The sequence below is a fragment of the Mirounga leonina genome, unplaced genomic scaffold, assembly GCF_011800145.1.
Source record: "Mirounga leonina isolate KUSES-001 unplaced genomic scaffold, KU_Mleo_1.0 Mir_126, whole genome shotgun sequence".
In the NCBI taxonomy this organism is placed as follows: domain Eukaryota; kingdom Metazoa; phylum Chordata; class Mammalia; order Carnivora; family Phocidae; genus Mirounga; species Mirounga leonina.
The window spans coordinates 11118066-11136890 of NW_023270314.1; the positions used below are offsets into that span (position 1 = coordinate 11118066).

Consider the following 18825-nt stretch of genomic DNA (forward strand, 5'->3'; position numbering starts at 1 on the left):
TCTTACTTAACCTCTTTGTGCCTCAGTTTCTTTATCTGCAGAATGGGGGAATAGAAGTCCCCTCATGGCCAACATCACGAGGTCGTTGTGAGAATCCAGCCAGAGGAGGTTTGGGAAGGGTTTTGTAAACTGCCAACAGAATGGCTTTTTTGCTCTTCTGTTGGAGATCTTTAATAATGTGTTGCTGGGAATCTGCCACTACAGTTGAAATCCCAAAATTGTTTAGGCAAAAGAAGTAAAAATAAAAATGGGAAAAGAGGTAGGTTAAGAGCTCTACATTTTTTTTTCTTTTAAATGCTGCAGGGTTGAACTCATGCATGCAAACTTTTAAGTGAATTTTTATGATTTGGTTGTCTAAAAATCTGATAGAACTTTCAAAATCTTGTAGAGTTTCTTTATTAGAACTCATAAAATTATCATAATTCTACTTGTTTAGATTATGTGATTGTGTTATATTTTATAGTGTTTATATTTTATATTATATAGCATTTTCTATGACATTGGGGGCAGCTAATAAATTGATATGCAGAATCTGACAAATAATTGGCAAAGTAGTTACTGTATTTCATATACTGTAACTAAGATATAAGTGACCTGAGGTTAAATTGTACCTGTTTTTCAGGATTGAATTTATCCTATGTTATCACAAATGACAGGGTGGCAGCATGTGATACTTCAGCCCAGCTCTTATATAGACTTCTTTTTTGACTTTTTTAAAATAATTTTTTTAATTTTAGAAATTGAGATTTATAGAAAAACTGTGAGGCCAGTACACAGAGTTCCCATAAACTCCACACCTCGTTCCCCCTATTATTAACATCTTTCACAATAAATGAACCAACATTGATAACATTTTTATTAACAAAAGTCCATACATTATTGAAATGTCCTTGGTTTTTATCTGCTGCCCCTTTTTGGTGCCAGGCTCCCATCCAGGGTACCACAGCGAATTCATGCCTCTTTAAGCTCCTCCTGGCTTTGACAGTTTCCCAGACTTCCCTTGTTTTTGATAACCTTGAGGATTTTAAGGAGTATTGGTCGGGTATTTCATAGAATGTCACTCTGTTTGGATTTGTCTGAGGTTTTGCTCATGATTAGAGTGAGGTTATGAGCTTTGGGGAGAAAGATTTATAGACATTACTTAAATTGGGGGATATTCCAGTAGAGAGTCAGGCAATTCTTGGGCATAAGGAAAAATCTTTTGACCTGAAGCAGCATGGTCCACAGTGGACATCTCACAACTGGAGAAGTACTTCTAAATACAAAGAGAATCTTCCAGCAAAGTTTATTCGCCTAGTAGGCTTAACAAATCTCGGGATGCCACAGATTGCCACAGGTCTGTTCACTATGTTAAATCCTTCCTTTCTGAAGACTTTCAACACAGTCTCCTGTCGTACATCCTTTTGTTTTGTTTTGTTGTGGTGGGGAAAAGACTTTTGGTTTTGTAATAGAATTTAATTTGAAAACAGTACTTTTTTGAGAGAAATCCTCTTTTGGAAATGTTACTGAGCTACATTAAGTATCTGAACCCCCCATGTTATCAGGAATGTAAGTGCGTGAATAAGAGCATGGCGTCTGTGTGCTGGAAAGAACTCTGTAATCCTACTGCTGACCAGATTCCTTTCCTAGTGGAAGAATCAAATTAATGGAGTCTCTCCCACACCAAACACCTGGGATGCTATTAAAAATGAAATGGAAAAATGAAGGCTCTAGATGCAGGGCATGCTGGATAGACTAGTATGACAACTGAGGACAACCAAGTCTGAATTTGAGTCCAGGCAATTGCAGGAATCCTGAAATCCTCCTCCCAAGAATTACCTACCTTATTTAATTTTCCACAAAGGCTATGCAGTTAGTAAAAGGGGGAACAATTTTCCAAATATAGAAAAAATACAAATATTATGTAACACATATGTGTATGCTCTAGCTGAAGTTTGGTTTTGACAGTTGACAAACATGCCTTGATGTATGTGTGAGTGGTCAGTGACTCAATCCCTTTCTAATCCCATTGTAATCTTTATAATGATTCTGTTATGTGCAGTTATAACAATAATAGCTAATATTTATTTACAGCCTATCTGTGCTTGACATATTTTATCTCATGTAATCCTGTCTAGATACTCACTCTCCTCTTCCTTAAAAGAGGAAGTTGAAGCTTTGAGAAGTTAGGTATCCTGCCCAAGGGTACAAAGATAAGGTCAGGATTTGAACTCAAGGCATGGACTGCTGGGATCCAAAGTGTCAGGTCCTACTGGGCTAAACTACCTCCGTGTCATTGAGTTCATTTCAAAATGCCTTCTGGGAGAGCAAGGACCATATCTCTTCTTTTCTTAATAGATGGGGTCTCACAATTAATTTCCATTCACGTGGCACAAGTTTAGTAATATTTGAAAATAAGGAAGAGGAGGATGTGTTACTACTACTGATCATCACTGTTAAGGTAAAGAAAAAAAAATCAAATACTCTCATCTCCTAACTGACTCCCAGGCCAACAGTAAGAGAGGGAAAGGCCAGCCACTCAGCAGCCTTGTCACATGGAACTAGAGCTAGACGGGCTCAAATCTCCATGTCCTAAGATATAGTGTATTCATAGAAAATTTGAGGTATTGGAATGGCTAATGGTTGCCATTGACAAGATAGAAAGAGAGTTTGTTACAGTTCCCAAGAGAAGGGGATATGCCACATGTTGGGGGGCGGGCACACTAATGAAGCACCAGGATCAGTCAGGAGGCTGAGGAAGCTATGGGCAAGGGCCTTTATTGTGGTTTCTATGGGAAGGAACAGGTGAGGCAGGGTGAACAGGCTGGGGATTGGCTTGTTTGAATAATTTTAGCAGGCTCTGGGATACAGGGGCTGTGCCTAGTTGTCTGGTACCTGGCCCTGATGTGGTTAGGGCAGGTGGAGTGTGAGAGCCTGACACAGGAGGTGGGTTGCAGTGTGGACTCTGGATTGGTTGGTTTGTTATTTGAAAAGCACTCATGGGCAAGTTGTTTACTATCTCTAGGAATTGTCTGACCCTAGGAGGTAGAGTCCCATTAGAGACCAGATCCCCAAATGTCAAAACATCAGAATACAGAAAATAAAAGACATGGTTGATAGTCTCCAGCTAGAGGATTTCTGCCATTCTGAGTTGGGGAAGGCATACAAATGTACCCATAAGCCAGACAGAAGTATCCAAAAGCTAATTCAGCTGTAAACAATGGCGATGGTTACGAATGCCCTGTAAGAGGAACCCTCGTATGTGGAGGACAAACAGAACAAAAACCAAAAACAATGACAACTGGAAGATTAAATGTAACTCTCTGGGCCTACATTATCTGGGTTATCTTAAAAGACTTGTCACAAGTTAGTGCTTCACAAGAGAGAACAGAAAACTTAGTGTCCATCAAGCATTATAGGGTAAAATTGCAACTTTTTCTCTTAAATCCAATTCATTAGCAAGCTATGTACTGTACTCTAGTGTATACAGTTCTCTCTCTCTCTCCCTCCCTCCCTCCCATTCCTTCTCTCCCACAAACACATAGCAATAGTTTGCATAAATGTGAGCTCAGCTAGCAGACAACACCCACCCATCCCCTTAACACACACCGTATCACACATTCTTAAGAGTCTGCTTAGTGGGTCCAAGTTGAAATGGCTGAAATGGGCCTTTTTATTTTTCTCAAAAGCTACAGTAAGAAACACATCGGACAGGGGCGCCTGGGTGGCTCAGTCATTAAGCGTCTGCCTTGGGCTCAGGTCAGGATCCCAGGGTTCTGGGATCGAGCCCTGCATGGAGCCCCGCATTGAGCCCCGCATCGGGCTCCCTGCTCAGCGGGAAGCCTGCTTCTCCCTCTCCCACTCCCCCTGCTTGTGTTCCCTCTCTCGCTGTCTTTCTAAAAAAAAAAAAAAAAGAAAAGAAAAGAAACACATCGGACAAAGTAAAGTCAGACCTGCCTCTTTGACCTCATAAGATTCCTTAATACCAGAAGCAGTATTTTCAAGCCCAACCGTGCTGTCTCCCTCAAGAAATGTTTTCTTCATAGTCCCGGTAAAATCAAAGACCACATTATCTCAAGTTGCAGCCAACACTTTATTCTCCTCATTAATGGCTCAAAACTGTTGGAAGCCAAAGCCTTGAAAAAGTCCTATGGCAATAAATGTGAATGTTTTTCAAAGAGAAGAAAGAAATTGCAAGAGGCTATGTTTCTGTTGACCGTATTTCTGAGTATGTTTCTTTGGCAAAGTCCTCCACCAAACTCGAATAAATTAGACACAGTGCCGATAGAAGTAAAAGAAGTAATCTGTAAAGAATATCCCCGCAAAATAAGGATCCGTTGAACAGTCCGCTAAATCCTGTCAGAACAGAGAAGAAAAAAGGAATGATTAATGTGAGAATTGGTTAAAGTAATTGATGGATTGATTGATTTAATGGTCTGTTTCTTTCTTTCTCCCTGGAAAGAAAAAGGCAAAAAAAAAAAAGGAAAGGAAAGCAAGCAAGCTTACCGGCGCAGCGACACGGAAATGGTACATGCTGTCAAAGAATGGGGCCACAGGGAGGCTCCGAATGTGCTGATAGCCCTAAATAATGAATGAAAGAGAGATCCATTTCATAACCACATGTTACACTCCGTGGGAAAGACTATAGTCTGAGAAAGCATTTCTTTGACTCCTCTAGGAAAAGTATCTGTGGCGACAGCTTTTGAGAGGAGTCCCTAAAACAGTCTGCAGCCTCTGAAGGACACCTGGAAGATGCTGAGCAGAGCCCTGTGACTCGGGTCAGCCAGCGAGGAGAAACCCCGACGGGCAGCTCATGGCTCCCCTCTCATGTGGGGAACAGAGGCCGTGCCACAATTCTAGACACACTTCTTCGGGGACGGGAACGGGGCCGGGGACGGAATGCCCAGGGGCTGGAAACCATTACCTGTGTCATCTCTTGGGAGGCTTCTTGGCGGCTTTGTATCCCTTTGGCTCCCCTTTTGCCATGGAAACATATATTTCCAAGGGTGAATTTGCACTGGAAGACTATCAATGGCTCTGTTGTGCTTCGAGAGACAAAGAAAGAAAGGGCAAAGGGAAAGCAGTTACCAGCTACGCTAGACTACACCTTGATAGAAAGGGGTACCTGTGGGAACGTAACTGGGACACCCATTTGGTTTCATGTAGGCATCTTATTACACAAAGCTCATCAATGCCAATGTGCCTGTTCACATCTCCTTATTACAGAAAGAAACTCAGTCTCAGATGATTACTGTGATAGACAATGTTCGTGCTCCCCTCCCCCAAATTCATATGCTAAAATCCTAACCTCCAGTGTGATGTGTTCGGAGGTAGAGCCTATGGAAAGTGATTAGGTCTTGAGCGTGGAGCCCTCATGAGTGTGATCACTGCTCTTCCAAAAGGACCTCAGAGCACTGTCTTGTTCCTTTGCCAGGTAGACACAGTGACCGGCCTTCTGTGAAACAGGAGGCAGACCCTCACCAGACACCAAATCTGCCGGAGCCTCCATACGGGGCTTCCCAACCCCCAGAACGGGGGAAAGTAAATGTTTGTTAAGGCACTCAGGCTATGGTGTTTTTGTTACGGCAGCCTGAACCCATCAAAACAACCTGAGGGTGCATATGACAGTCTCTAAGACCTAATCTCATCACTGAAATCACCCCAGCAGCAGAAGTTCTTATCACCATAGATCTTAAAATAACTTTTGGGGGCACCTGGGTGGCTCAGGCAATTAAGTGTCCAACTCTTGGTTTCGGCTCAGGTCATGGTCTCAGGGTCATGAGATCAAGCTCCATGCTCAGCAAGGAGACTGCTTGAGATTCTCTCCCTCCCTCTCCCTCCGCTCCTCCCCCTGCTTGTGCTCTCTAAATAAATAAATAAAATCTTTATAAATAAATAAATAAATAAATAAATAAATAAATAAATAAATAAATAAATAAATAAAATCGGTTTTGGAGATATCCCTTCTCTTTTCACTGGCAACTGAATTTGCATCTACCTCAAATTTCCAGGATTTCGGATTCTACAAACCGCTGATCTGAGTACATACTGTTTGAAGCAACAAGGTAAACAAATAGGAAGGGATGTGGGGCTGAGTCCCGTTAGAATTTACCTACCGTCACAGCTATCAGAGCGGAAGGCCTGCCAGAAAGAATGATTCTCCTCTGGAGGTTAGCCCATTAATTATCACCAAGAGGATGAGATCCATCTGTCTTTGGAAGTGATCTTTTTGCACAAGTGGGACAACCTACAATCTCAGTTGAGTATGTGTGTTATTTTTAAGTTACCCATATTAGGAAAATGGTTCTTAAACTAAAAAGCCTGATTTAGTGGCTCAAGATGGTCTTCTGCCACTTCAGGGGATACACCATTTTGGCTTATTTCCTTCCATCGAAGCTAGGAATGAATGAGGAAAGGCTATTCCAGGCTACTCAGGGAGTGTAGAAGATAGTCCATTTAGCTCTTGCTCTGTGTGAAATGTGATGAGTTCTGAGTCACAAAATACTTGCTGCTTGAAACAAACCTTTCCCAGGCAAGCAGTTGGGTCCAGTGTCATCAACTCACTGTAGAAGCAAAGTTGATGAGAGAAAAGAGTCTGAAGCCTGAGTGAAACAGAGGACGGGGCAGAGCAGTGGGAAATGGATGGAGGAGGAAGGAGAGAGCTGGGGAAGCAGAGGATGAGAGCAGAGGACAGAGGAAAGGGAAGGTGAGAGGAAATGTGGAGGGGGCAGAAAAGGAGAGACTACAATCCAGAGAGACACAAAATAAAAACCATCTATCTTCCTGGTGAGTAGCTCACTGCATAATTTGAGTGAAGTGGGTTGAAGTCTTAAAGTACCGTAATTATTTTAAATACTTGGTAAGAATAGATTAAATTAGAGCTTTGTGATTTTGAAGGAAAGGTAGTCATAATAAAAGCTACCATTTATGAAGCACCTACTACGTGCCAGGAAGGGGCAATATTCTTACATCTCTCATTTCATCAGGAAGGCAGGAAAGTGATGGTTTAAAGGATGGGCTGAGTTTGAAACCCAGCTCCATGGCTTACTAGCTGTGAGTTTCAGGACAAGTGTATTTGACCTCTCCAAACCTAAGTGTTCCCATCTGAAAAATATAAACTAGAAAAGAAAAACCGAACTCGAGGGTTATTGTGAAGATTATATGACCCACTATTAAAGTGGAGAGTGTCTGGATATGCTCTGTGCTCAGCAAATGGTAGTTATTAATTTCACTACTATTAACAGTGATTCCCACAGCAGCTCTACTTCTTATGGTATTATTTCAAACTCATTTTATAGATAAAAACAGCTCAGAGAGGATAAATGGTTTCTCCAAAAGGTCAGAGAATTAGTAAGTGGCAGAGACAAAATTTGAACCCTGGTCGGCCCGACTCTAAACTCTGACTCCTTGAACTCCCCTGGGGAAGGGGGTGGTATCTGCGTTAGCACTGCTAACAGGAGCTCACAAAAATGGGCAGCTCCCTACCCAGGGGGCTATGCTATTCCTCTTGCTCCCACCCCAATTCAAAGGGACACAGGGGTAGTCTGTAGCTTGTGAGCATCAAACCCAAGGTCACTCCCATTTTACAGGTGTGAGTGTGAAGCCAAGAGTCTTTCCATTCCACTTAGGGAGGCTGGAAGACTCGAACCTTCATTTTGAAGATTCTTCCCCAAGCTGGCCCACCTCTCAACCCAAACAGCATCAGTCGACACAGACTGATAACTTCCCACCCTCTAACTTACTGATCAAATTGTGAAGTAAGTTCAGACTTGCTATTCAAATAGTGACAGAAGCAGAATTGTTTTCTATAGTTATGCACTTACTTGATTTCCAGAGAGAATTTGACATTGGTAGGTGTGTGCTTATTAACAGGAATATTGTAATTGTAATTTCCAGCGCTGATTATGGGGAAAAAAATAAAACCACAAATCAAAATACACAGGAAAGGCTTCAAAAGGCTTTTGTTACTCATTATATACTATGTAAGCTGTGAAATATTCTATAGCAAACACAGAGAATCAAATTTAGCACGGTGGAGCTCTATGTTTTTCAGAGACGTACCTGTCAAATTTCAAAGTGATCTCTTTTAAGTCTTAATATACAAACTATACCACAAAGATTTATGGTGTGATAGAACACACAGACAAAATGATGGAAAGCCAAATCCCAGGCCAAATGCATAAAACCGAGTGCACAGGAAACGACTCGCCATTAAGGAGACACACATTTCAGGAGACAACTGAGGCAAAGACCTCAAACCAACAATCCCTCTGGAAAGGAGGACTGAAAATAATGAATAATAGCTTCTCTACCCTGAATCACTCCCTTTTAGGCAACATTAGCAGGAAGTACCACACACTTTCTGAACTTGAATCAACTAACATTATGACGGTCCTAATCCCCATTCTGTGATGGAGAAAACGATAGCACAGAAGTGCATCCACAGACGCTCCTCCCCCATGCCCCCTGGAAGGGAACTACTTGGGGCAAAGGGGGGCTTCCTGGGATTCCTCCTGTAAAGAACACTCCAGCAGAAAAGCAGAGTGTATCTAACACAGATTCTTATGACCTGGCCACACCTTGAATTATATGGAGAAACAACTTAAAACCAGATACACTGGAAGAAGAGCTCGTCACTTTAGATTCTCTTTAATCAATCCTAAAGTAAGTTGTTAAAAATAAGAAAGCAGAAGTAAAAGGTACTGATCTGAATTGGGATCAGGAGAGCCTTGTTCTACAGGAAAAAGCTGAGGATAAATGGAATTCACTTCCTACCATGTGCCTCCTGGCATCTGCATGCTTCACAGCAACCCAACTCAGCAGCCTCATCGCAGAGATGAGACATGGACACTCAGGGGAAATAAACACCTTGTTGAAGTTCTGGAATTTGAAACCGAATCATCCCACTCTTCTTCATTATGTCACCCTAGCAGAGTAATTAATGTCTGTCTCCGACTTGTTTAAGCTCACTGAAGCTCAGGTTCCTTAACGGCAGAATGGGGATCAACCAACCTCAGGGATTTGGGGAGAATTCCATGCGATAATGAATGTCAAAGCCATAAACAAGTCATAAAGCACCATAGTTTATTTTTAAAGCTCAGGGTCATCAACTTGAAGTCTAAGTTACATCAGGTTGCAAAAGAAATCAGGCTGAGAATCCCAAGGATTTGTGACATCAGTTCAAAGTACAGGGTCTTGCCTTTCACTTAGCAGTCACCCCATAAATATTTATTGGAGAAAGAAAAATAAGTCCCCATTCTTAACGCCTTCAACTTGCATACTGTGCTAGCTGAAGCTACTTGTAGTCTGTGCTTAGATTCTAAATGCATCGTTACCGGATGGCACATAATAGACATGGAGGTTGCTGATAACTTTTGCAATATCTGGATTTTTCCCCTTCTAACTGAAAAAGCCAAGATAAGCTTTATTATTTAGCAATTAAAATAATGCTATTCCTTGTTATTAAAATGCATAAATGTCAGCTCATTCATTACCTGGAGCCATCAGTAACAATGTCTTTCTTGTCGATACAATTAACCAGCAGCCCTGTGCCTATGGTATGTGTCCTCAGAGAGTCAACCACAGAGCTGCCCCCTAAGCTCTTTGCTTTGGACTCACCCATTCAAACGGGAGGCTGGAATCATTGGAGCCGTGGTTTATTGACATTTGCTAACACCAACCATTTTATGATCCCCTCGTCTACCATGTAACAAATGTGTTTTCATTTAAGGAGCATTGTAAGCACACACTGATTTTTACCATGCAGTTTTAGCTTTCGTTCCAGCCTCAGAAACCCAGAGCCCTGAGTAAATTCCAGAAACAATCGGGGTAGAATGGGGAGGCTTACCCACCTGCACTGGAGGCCTCCGCCACAATACCGATGATCTATTACTTGCTGGATTTCCATGATCTGAATAGAACTAATGGTTGTATCAATCCCTGAATTGAGAAGAAATAGAGAAAAGAAAGTAAACTCTTCTGCAGAGGAAGAATATTGTGCTTCAGCGACGTCTCCAATTTACCAAAAGTGAAAGAAGAGTTTCCTAGATAAATGGGCTCCATTTGCATTCAAATGGAAAAAGAAGGGGAGGAAAAGGGAGAAGGCTTTTGTTGTTGTTGTTACAGTAAATTTTAAGAAAACTCATAAAAATCCAGATTCCAAAAGGCAGCCCCATAACATCCAAAAAAATTTCTGGACCCTGGAAGTCCTACTAAATTGACATTTATTGAAAATGGAGGGTGCAATGTGAAATGCTATCTGGCCAAGAAAGAAAGCTTTAAAAAACTTAGAAAACAGAAAACAAGCTAAAAGTACAGTCAGAATCCAAGAAGGTAGGAAGTTCAAAAAAATTATTCAAGTCCATGGAGATCAACCTCCACTTGTCTAGTAGTGAGCGACCATCTCTAACGCCTCCTTAATGGTTAGACTGGCATTGATTATAAATAAAAGTAATCCCCATGAGTGTTCAAGGGCAGGCTGCATCCTTTGTCCCTGGTCCTCACTCCTGTAATGCTTTTACAGCCTGTTGCTACTCTGCCCAGCTCCCCGAAGTCAAAGAATAGTCACTTAGGTGTAAACTTACAGTCACTCCCCCAGTCAGGGCTGGTTAGCGCATCTCTTGCCAGGAATGACAAGCTTCTGTCTTCTGAAGAGGAAAAAAAGTCTGTCAAACTTTAATTAAGGCTTGGTCAGGATGAGAAGAAACCCAGTATGTGCCCCTCTGTCTCTGTCAGTTGAATGTTTCCACACCCTTTCTCTCTCCTACCTTTCGACCCATCCAATGCCTACCTGCATTTCTTACGGATCTAGTATGTTCTCACCTTCCTCCAAGAAGCCATCTGTTTGGGGCTGAACTGTGTTCCCCAAACTCTTGCGTTGAAGCCTAACCTCTCAGAATATGACTGTACTTCGAGATGGGGCCTTTCCAGAGGCAATTAAGTTAAAATGAAGCTGTTACGCTGGGCCCTAATCCAATCTGGCTGGTGTCCCTCCCTATAAGAAGAGATTAGGAACTCGAGACACCAAGGACAGGACGGGCAGAGAGGAAAGAACTTGCAAGGACACAGCGCAAAGGTGGCTGTCTGTGAGTCCAGAAACCAGACCTGCTAACACCCTGATTTTGGACTTCCTGCCTCCAGAACTGGAGAAAATAAATTTTGTTTCTGGAGTTGCCCAGCCTGTGGCACTGTGTTATAGCGGATCGCACGGCCCCTCCGTTCTGATGTCATGGCATTACTGCCTTAACCATCCAGGGGGTGATCAGTTAGTCATCTGTCACCACATCAGAAGCATGTCATCTGTTTTATTACTTAACTTGTATGTATTTTGCCCTTTCTTGACAACTCCAGAATAGGGAACCTCTATTAAAATTCTCTGATTCCTAGGTAACTCCTAGCATAATGTGATCCACACAGGAAAAAAGAGAGATGCGGGGGACGGGGGGAGGGGGAGGTAGCGGAGCTGGCTTGTGCAGAAGGAAGCGGGGGAGTGGTTTTGCCCTGTCATAGCCGAAAAGGCAGTTTAAAAGCAGTTTTGGAAAGGTAACTATTCAGAGGATTGTTGGTAAGGTTTGGGGGGGAAAAACATCTTCTTAAAGTGAATGGTGAAGGCAATTATTTAGTGGGTTGCTAAACAAGTCTTTAAAAAGAATTCTGAATTTTTTTTAATTTGCTGATTTTTTCTCAAGTATATGTACTGTTCACTGTATTCCTTCGTTTGCATTAAATAATGTTTATATTTTTCAACATAGTTTGGGGCAAAACACAAAGACAGTAACCTCATTTAACAAGAGACATAAGTTAATACAAGGTGTGCTGCTTGCATAGGAAGCAAAGGGAGGCGAGATCTAAAACAAGTTTCTATTCAAGTTTCTGTGTGGAATTTCAGGAAAGCAAAGGCTAGAGTGCATGTTACTTGGGCGCCATCACTCCTAAGTAAATCTGCCCTGGTTAGTACTTCTTACACTAGGCACACGGGCTTGTTGTTTACCTGTCCACAAAACTGACTGTGAGCTTCTAGAAGCCTGCCAGCATCTTGTGCACCTTGCCATCGCCCCAGGCAAGGCAATCCTGGGCTCTCTGCAGGCGCTCAACAAATATTTGTGGGAGGATGGAAGGAAGAGGGGCAGGGAAGGAAGAAGAGTCGTCAATCATATACCCTCCAGAAAAATGTTTCCTCTTACACACTCAAAGGGGAAATCTCCAGCAGATGGGTGCAGAGGGGATGCTGGGAATGGACATGGGAGCCTGAGCTCCTTCATCCTGTTGGCAAAGGGGAGTGAGACAGAATTTGAAGGAGAGGCAGGTTTCCTGAGCATCTTGCCTAACATGAGCCTTTCATTAAAAAGAAATGGATCTTGATACATGAGGATTTTCTAGAAAATTGAATATATATTTCCCTTTAGATACAAATATATGTGCTGTCCAAAAGGCCTCTAGATTTCTTGGGTTCCAGCTATTCCAGTAATAATTGTCAAGCACATGTCCCCTGCTATGAGTTTTGCTTATGATTGCTCCCACAGAAGGATGTGAATTTATACGGCAAATGAAACATAAAAAGGAGGGGAAACCAGAATTTCTCCATCCGGTCTGTTTTCATCCTTTACCTTTTTTTCCCTACTTTTCCACTGAATTTGCAGGAACAGGGCTCATTATAAATTTTGGCAACAGAATTACAGAGTTGCCTCATTTTCACAGAAGCATGTTTCCAGGTTCCTGGAGACATAGAATCCTATGATAGAATTTAGTATCTGATGGGATAACGGTAGTTTTAAAAACAGTAATAAAAAGGTAAATTTGAGAGATAATCTTGCAGATTAGAATTATGAAAATGGCTTTTCAGACTCAGGATTGGAAATAAATTTTAAATCTCCTATAGAACATCTCCAATTTGTCACTTCTCTGAGGCAAGACTATTCAATTCCGAAAGGCTAATTATCGGAAAACCATTAACTCTCCTGTAGTCAAACAGGGGTGGCTCTCATTTTATAAATGCCTTCCAGTAATATTCACTATAAACTTAATATACACTCCCAGTGGTTTTTCACTGTGAAGCTGGAGATAGATTTCGCAATCAGCGGAAAAGATCTCCCAATAAACTAAATTAGAAACTTCTGGAAAGGAGAGATTTAAGATGGTGTCCAACCAAAGCATATCCTGTTGTGGTAGAATGTGTATATAGCATTACTTATAAAATTGTGCTGTATGGCTGAGTTCCAAAACAGCATCTTGGATACCTTTTTCTTTCCTGATTGAACCAGACTCATGCCAAGAAAAAGTCAATGAGCCCAACCAGTTGATGACTGGTGTCCTTTAACACAGGGAGCCAGTTTCTTTCTGCCATTTGCTCTTCTCAGAGTTCTGATCTCCAAAACAAAATAAGCATGAATTCTCATAGCCTTTTAGTTTTATGAGATTTTTAAATCTTCACCAAAATTCTTAACATCTGTAGAATTCCATATTCTCCTCACAAGCTCTTTACTTTTTCATATCTAACTCTGTCTATTTAAGTCTTTATTGGTTCCATAGATTAAAATCTAATCCATCACACTCAGTTGGCTCCTCAGAGTGGAAGTTCAATACTCCAAAATACCCAGTCTCCACCTCTTGATTAGTCTTACCCAAACCTTTTATATTAAGTGGGGAGAGGCGATAACCTTTCTGAAAGACATTTTACACAATCAGCTTGGCCCAAAAGAAGAATAATGGCTTGCCCTCAGCATATCATAAAAATACTGATTTCCCTTCCCTTATTTCACTAGTGGTCTTACTCCTTAGGAAAGAAGCTCATAAGTGTGTTCTGGGGCTTGGTAAACTGCTAGATATTACTCTTCATCCTAGAGAGTTATTCCAACTTTTTTTTTTTTTCTTAACCCTTGAATTTCTTTTTAAAATTTTTATCCTTTAATTTTTTTTTTTAAAGATTCTATTTATTTGTCAGAGAAAGATAGCGAACACAAGCAGGGGGATGGCAGGCAGAGGGAGAAGCAGGCTCCCCGCTGAGCAGGGAGCCTGATGCGTGTGACTCGATCCCAGGACCCTGAGATCATGACCTGAGCCGAAGGCAGACGCTCAACAGACTGAGCCACCCAGGCATCCCTATTCTTTAATTTTTAGTTAGTTGTGAATGCCTCAGAAACATCTGTTGAAAGAGTTTGCCTGGCTTTCTCCACTTTCAGATTTAGGAACCCCAGGGTCCTACAGTGCCCAGGACAGAGGGGAAGGATGGACCAGCAGCAGAAGAGAAGAGGCTTTCTTTACACCCCCAGAAACACACCACCTCAGGGACATCTCAGTAGCTATAGGCAAACTTGGGGGCGGGGGATGCCGAAGGGACTTTCTAGAACCACAGAGTGACTACTTTCAGCTTCCTCTAGAGTTGATCCCTGGTACATGTGCACACAGTGCCAAATACATGGAGGCACAATGGTAGATGGGCAGAAACCCAGGACAGGGAGACAGGGGACTCAGGTTCCTGTTCCAACTTTGCTAGTAACTTACTGCAGAACCTTAAGCAAGGTCCTGGGCCTCCATTTCATCAGCTGGAAAATGGGTAAGCTGGTATCAATCAGAGGTTTTCCTGACCCAGTCCTTGGAAACCCAGGTGATTGCATAAAGTGGTCAGTGGTGTTTGCGCACTTGAGAAGTAACAACTCTCCCACGGATTTGTACTATTCTTCAAATGTTGCTGTCGGACTAACAAAAATTATTTGACTAAAGCTTAACTGAGTTTAACATTCTCCTTTTATGTATTTTCTCAGCCAAATAACTGTAAAAGAATAATGAATTAATAGTAGATTCTACAGGTCAAAAAGTTAGGTACCACTGGTGTACTGCTTGCTCTCTGACTTTCTACAAGACTCTAAATCCCCAAAAGTTTGCAGGTTTCTAGAAGGTGCAGTGAAGAGAACACGTAAATCCTCTCTATCTTTCTCCAGCTGAAAGAGGGAGGAGGGAACAATTCTGCCCGCGTATCGGGGAGCCCGGTAAGGCAGGACTTACATTTCACTTTTAGCCAGAGAAGCTGGTGACTGTGCCTAGGAGGACACAGCCAGGCACTGTGGAGCAGCCCTTCTTTCTCTAGGAGTCTGTTCAGTGTCCCCCATACTTAGGCAATGTAAGACACGCAGGCACCTAGTGTCCCAGAGAGGAGAGCAATGAACCTCCATCCAGTTTGATAAGGCTGCTCTGCCCTCCATGGGGAGAGCTGGTTGCTACAGGAAGGAGTTTGCTCAAGGGTCAAGAACATTTTTGAAAATGAAGATTGGATCAGTCCATGACCTCTTCCTGTGCAGGATCCATGGTTACACATCTCTCATAGGTGAGATGGTCTCTTCTGAGGACTGCTCTCAGAAAAGGCCACAGAGTATACCCAAGGTGGACTCCCAAGGTAGGAGAAGGGTTTACAGCCACAAGGGTTCATGTGCTTTTGCAAGAGATGAAGGCTTTGGGGGATTTTTTTTTAAACAGCACTGGACTTTTCCATATTTGAAACTACGGAGGATATGATGACAGAAACACATTCATTTCTTCACGGTGAAGCTTTATCTTTGCCCTATAGTGATGTATCTGTTCCCAAGTTCAATCAAAAGTTGCTTTCATGAGAAAAACAGTACGAGCACTGCCTCCTACAGGCGCAGGGAAAAACTCTCTATGCCTCATCTCCTCATTGGAAAGAAAGGAGGTAACAGTGCCTATCTTTTAGGCTTGTGGGGATGGAATGGTTTATTCATGTAGATTCCTTACGGCTGTGCATTTGTATACAGTAATAGCTCATTATATGATGATGATGATGATGATGATGATGATTCGTAAAAGTTATTCAACTCTAGGTTATGCAATAATATCAAAAGGAAAAAGAAATCACACTGTTGCCCCCAAACTTCAACCAATGACCATATTGTACATGTCAGTCATTTGGACTGCTCAAAAATATTCTAGTTCATCTTCTTCTAGGCATACGTTAGGGCTGCACTTTATCAACCGTTTTTAAATGAGACATGACCAATGTCACTCGCTTTAGCCAATAAAATGTAAGCAGAAGTGACATGTGCTACACCTAGGTGGGAGCTTTAAGAGCCGTGTTCTCTTACCACTGCTACAGAGATTGCAGAAATACAGATTGAGATGGAGTCTCCATCAGTGAGGTTCTAAAGGATGTGATGAGTGAGAGCCCTCTTTTGATCCACATCTGACAGAGAGAGTCAGAAATAAATTTTTGCCACATTATGCCACTGTAATTTGGAGGCTGCTGTCCCCACAGCATCCTGATAGATAAGCCATGCTAATATGTATCTACTGCTATTACTGTCATCATTATTCTATAGACTTGGGGATGTGCAGAAGGTTCGCAAAAACAATAATGAATTAGTATACATTTGGATTCCATTACCGAGATAATTATACATTTGGATTCCATTACAGAGATAATTATAGTTTTAACCCTTGATCAAGCCTCCATAATTTTTTAACAGGAAAAATCTGCTTCTTAAAAAAAAATTCTGTGTGTGTGTGTGTGTCCCTAGGAGGAAGAAGTAGATATTCTGACAGTGGTTGTGATTTTCAGACTTGCAGCTTATCCTGAACTCATTAGAGTTCCAAAGCCTTTTACATGTTGCCCTACTTGGTTTGGGCAGAAAGCCCAGATTCGACATCATTTTATAAGTTCTAAGTGAGCCAGAAAATCTACCCAACCACCCAGGATTACTTTACATGTTCTACTACTACTAATGTTGTTGGCAATGGACAAATGAGACAAATGAGATCTTTTCACTTACTCAGCCATAATTTCATCCCTGGGCAGGGAACTCAATATTATAAGGGGACTGCAAGTTTGTGCACTTGGGTTTTTAAAGAGCTTGCCACCCTAAAGAGAAGAGTAGAACCATTGTCTGGAACCATTAACAGATTAGGCAAGGAGATATTTGCAAAGAAAAACATGTCAGGTTTCAGAGTCCCAGAGGCTTCTCTGAACATCCTTTACCTGCCCACAGCCTCTGATGGGTTTCCTCCTCCTGAGACCACCTTCGCGCAGGACTGGAGGGGACTCTTCTCTTTCCCTGGATGGGGCAGCAGTAAGTCTCCTGACAGGGCAGGATCTCACAGAAAGTGATTTCTGGTACTTGGAAGGAGGACTGTGTGGTCACCAGGGACGTATTGGGTGCTGCAGAGCATTGGGCAGAGAGGAGGGAAGTGACAAGGTTAACCTGAAAGGCTGGTTCTTTTGTGGACAATTCACGGGAAACATGGGGCTGGATTTGAGAGTGAGGAATGCGAAAATCTTAAATCTCACCTGTGGGAGAGGCTGTGGGCGGCAGGGCGGGCTCCTGAGAGCTTGTGATATTGCTGGAGGAAGAAAACAAAGTGATCACCGAAGGAGGCCTTCAAGAATCCTTCTCTCCAGAGGAAAACAAGACCAAAACTCTCACCTCGGAGGGAGACTTGGGGCACGTTGATTTTGATCTTTTAAGCTAAGTATGTACAGGGAGACTATCGTCAAGGCACTGTTAAAAAAAAAAAGAAGAAGAAGAAGAAGGAAGCATTATGTGCCAGATTTGAGTTCATCTCCATCTCACACAACCAGCCGGTCAGAGATTACACTGTCACAGGCTACACAGATGGGAGGGGTGCGGCCTCGGCTGAGAGTCGCACCATGGAAACCAGCACCGTTCTGCTTCAGGGCAGAGGCCCTCACCTTCCTAGAGCAAAGAGTCTCTGGGGTACCCCTCACTGATGGATTTTTCCGGAGAGCAGCCCCCTGGCCCTGCAAGCTGCCTCAGAAGCATCTGTCACAGGTGGAAGATTATGAGCGGAAGCTGTAAATCACTGGAGGCAGCCCCTGCTCCTTGCAGGAAAAAGTCAGAGCAGAGTTCACATCCCACTGGCGGGGGGCGTCCGCCCTGTGGCCCCGAAAGGCCACCCGGGTTTAGTCAGCTGTAGACGCCAACCCCTTGGCTGCTTCTCTGACATCTTCCGGCTGCCTGTCTTTTCAGAGCCAAAGCGCCAAATTGGAGGAGAGAGGAAGGAGAAGAAATGCAATGTAGCGTCCACTTCCACACTGTGTGACTTCAAAATAATGACTCTTTTTCCTCCAATTATCAGAACTTACATATTCAAACAGAAGCTTTTCTGAAAGGTTCAGGGCCTGGGGAAGCTATTCTCCCAATGCTCATGCATCCAAACACCTAGCATTTTCTTCTCACAGGGGTGTGTGTCTCTGGACCTCTCTCGTGAGCCGCACAGGAGAGTCCGCCGACCACATTACAATCCCACTGTGCACTGGGTCTGACACAGGGTGACCTGACTGGACTTGCTGCTAGCTTGACTATACACCTGGCTCCCTAGACTCGACCCCTCGTCATATAGCTCCCACTCAAAGGTGGTGGGTTTACTATTATTAAATATACACGAGGAAATGTGCCATGCGTTTGAATTCCATTCATAAAGAAAAAATTTCCAGAGTGTTCTCAGCAGCAGCTGGTTACTGCCCAGCAGGCACAACCCTGTCTGGGGAAAGTGGTGCTGAGCCCCAAAGATGCTATCAGACAGAATCTGTTGTGTCGCCCTGGCAACTGCTTGCTGTGATCCAGTCTCCCTCTCTTTGTTCTCCCCCGCTATTTCCCTATAACTAATCCTGAAGAGCTCTTTTTTTTTTTTAAAGATTTTATTTATTTATTTGAGAGAGAGAGAGAATGAGAGAGAGCAAGCACATGAGAGGGGGGAGGGTCAGAGGGAGAAGCAGACTCCCTGCCAAGCAGGGAGCCCGATGCGGGACTCGATCCCGGGACTCCAGGATCATGACCTGAGCCGAAGGCAGTCGCTTAACCAACTGAGCCACCCAGGCGCCCT

The 18825-nt window shown here is 42.8% G+C and overlaps 1 protein-coding gene across 1 annotated transcript in view; it reads right to left on the reverse strand.

The window, feature by feature from the left end:
• Positions 1–3954: 3954 nt before the first annotated feature.
• MYRFL (myelin regulatory factor like) overlaps positions 3955–18825 on the reverse strand; it is a 123147-nt gene continuing 108276 nt past the window's right edge. Inside the window, exons 19-27 of the mRNA XM_035002139.1 lie at positions 17406–17480; positions 17270–17322; positions 16961–17140; positions 10563–10625; positions 9831–9918; positions 7803–7877; positions 4904–5024; positions 4486–4560; positions 3955–4335 (exon numbers count right to left, since the gene is read on the reverse strand). Coding sequence (XP_034858030.1) covers positions 4249–4335; positions 4486–4560; positions 4904–5024; positions 7803–7877; positions 9831–9918; positions 10563–10625; positions 16961–17140; positions 17270–17322; positions 17406–17480 — 817 coding nt within the window. The 3' untranslated portion in view covers positions 3955–4248. The remainder of the gene's footprint in view (positions 4336–4485; positions 4561–4903; positions 5025–7802; positions 7878–9830; positions 9919–10562; positions 10626–16960; positions 17141–17269; positions 17323–17405; positions 17481–18825) is intronic.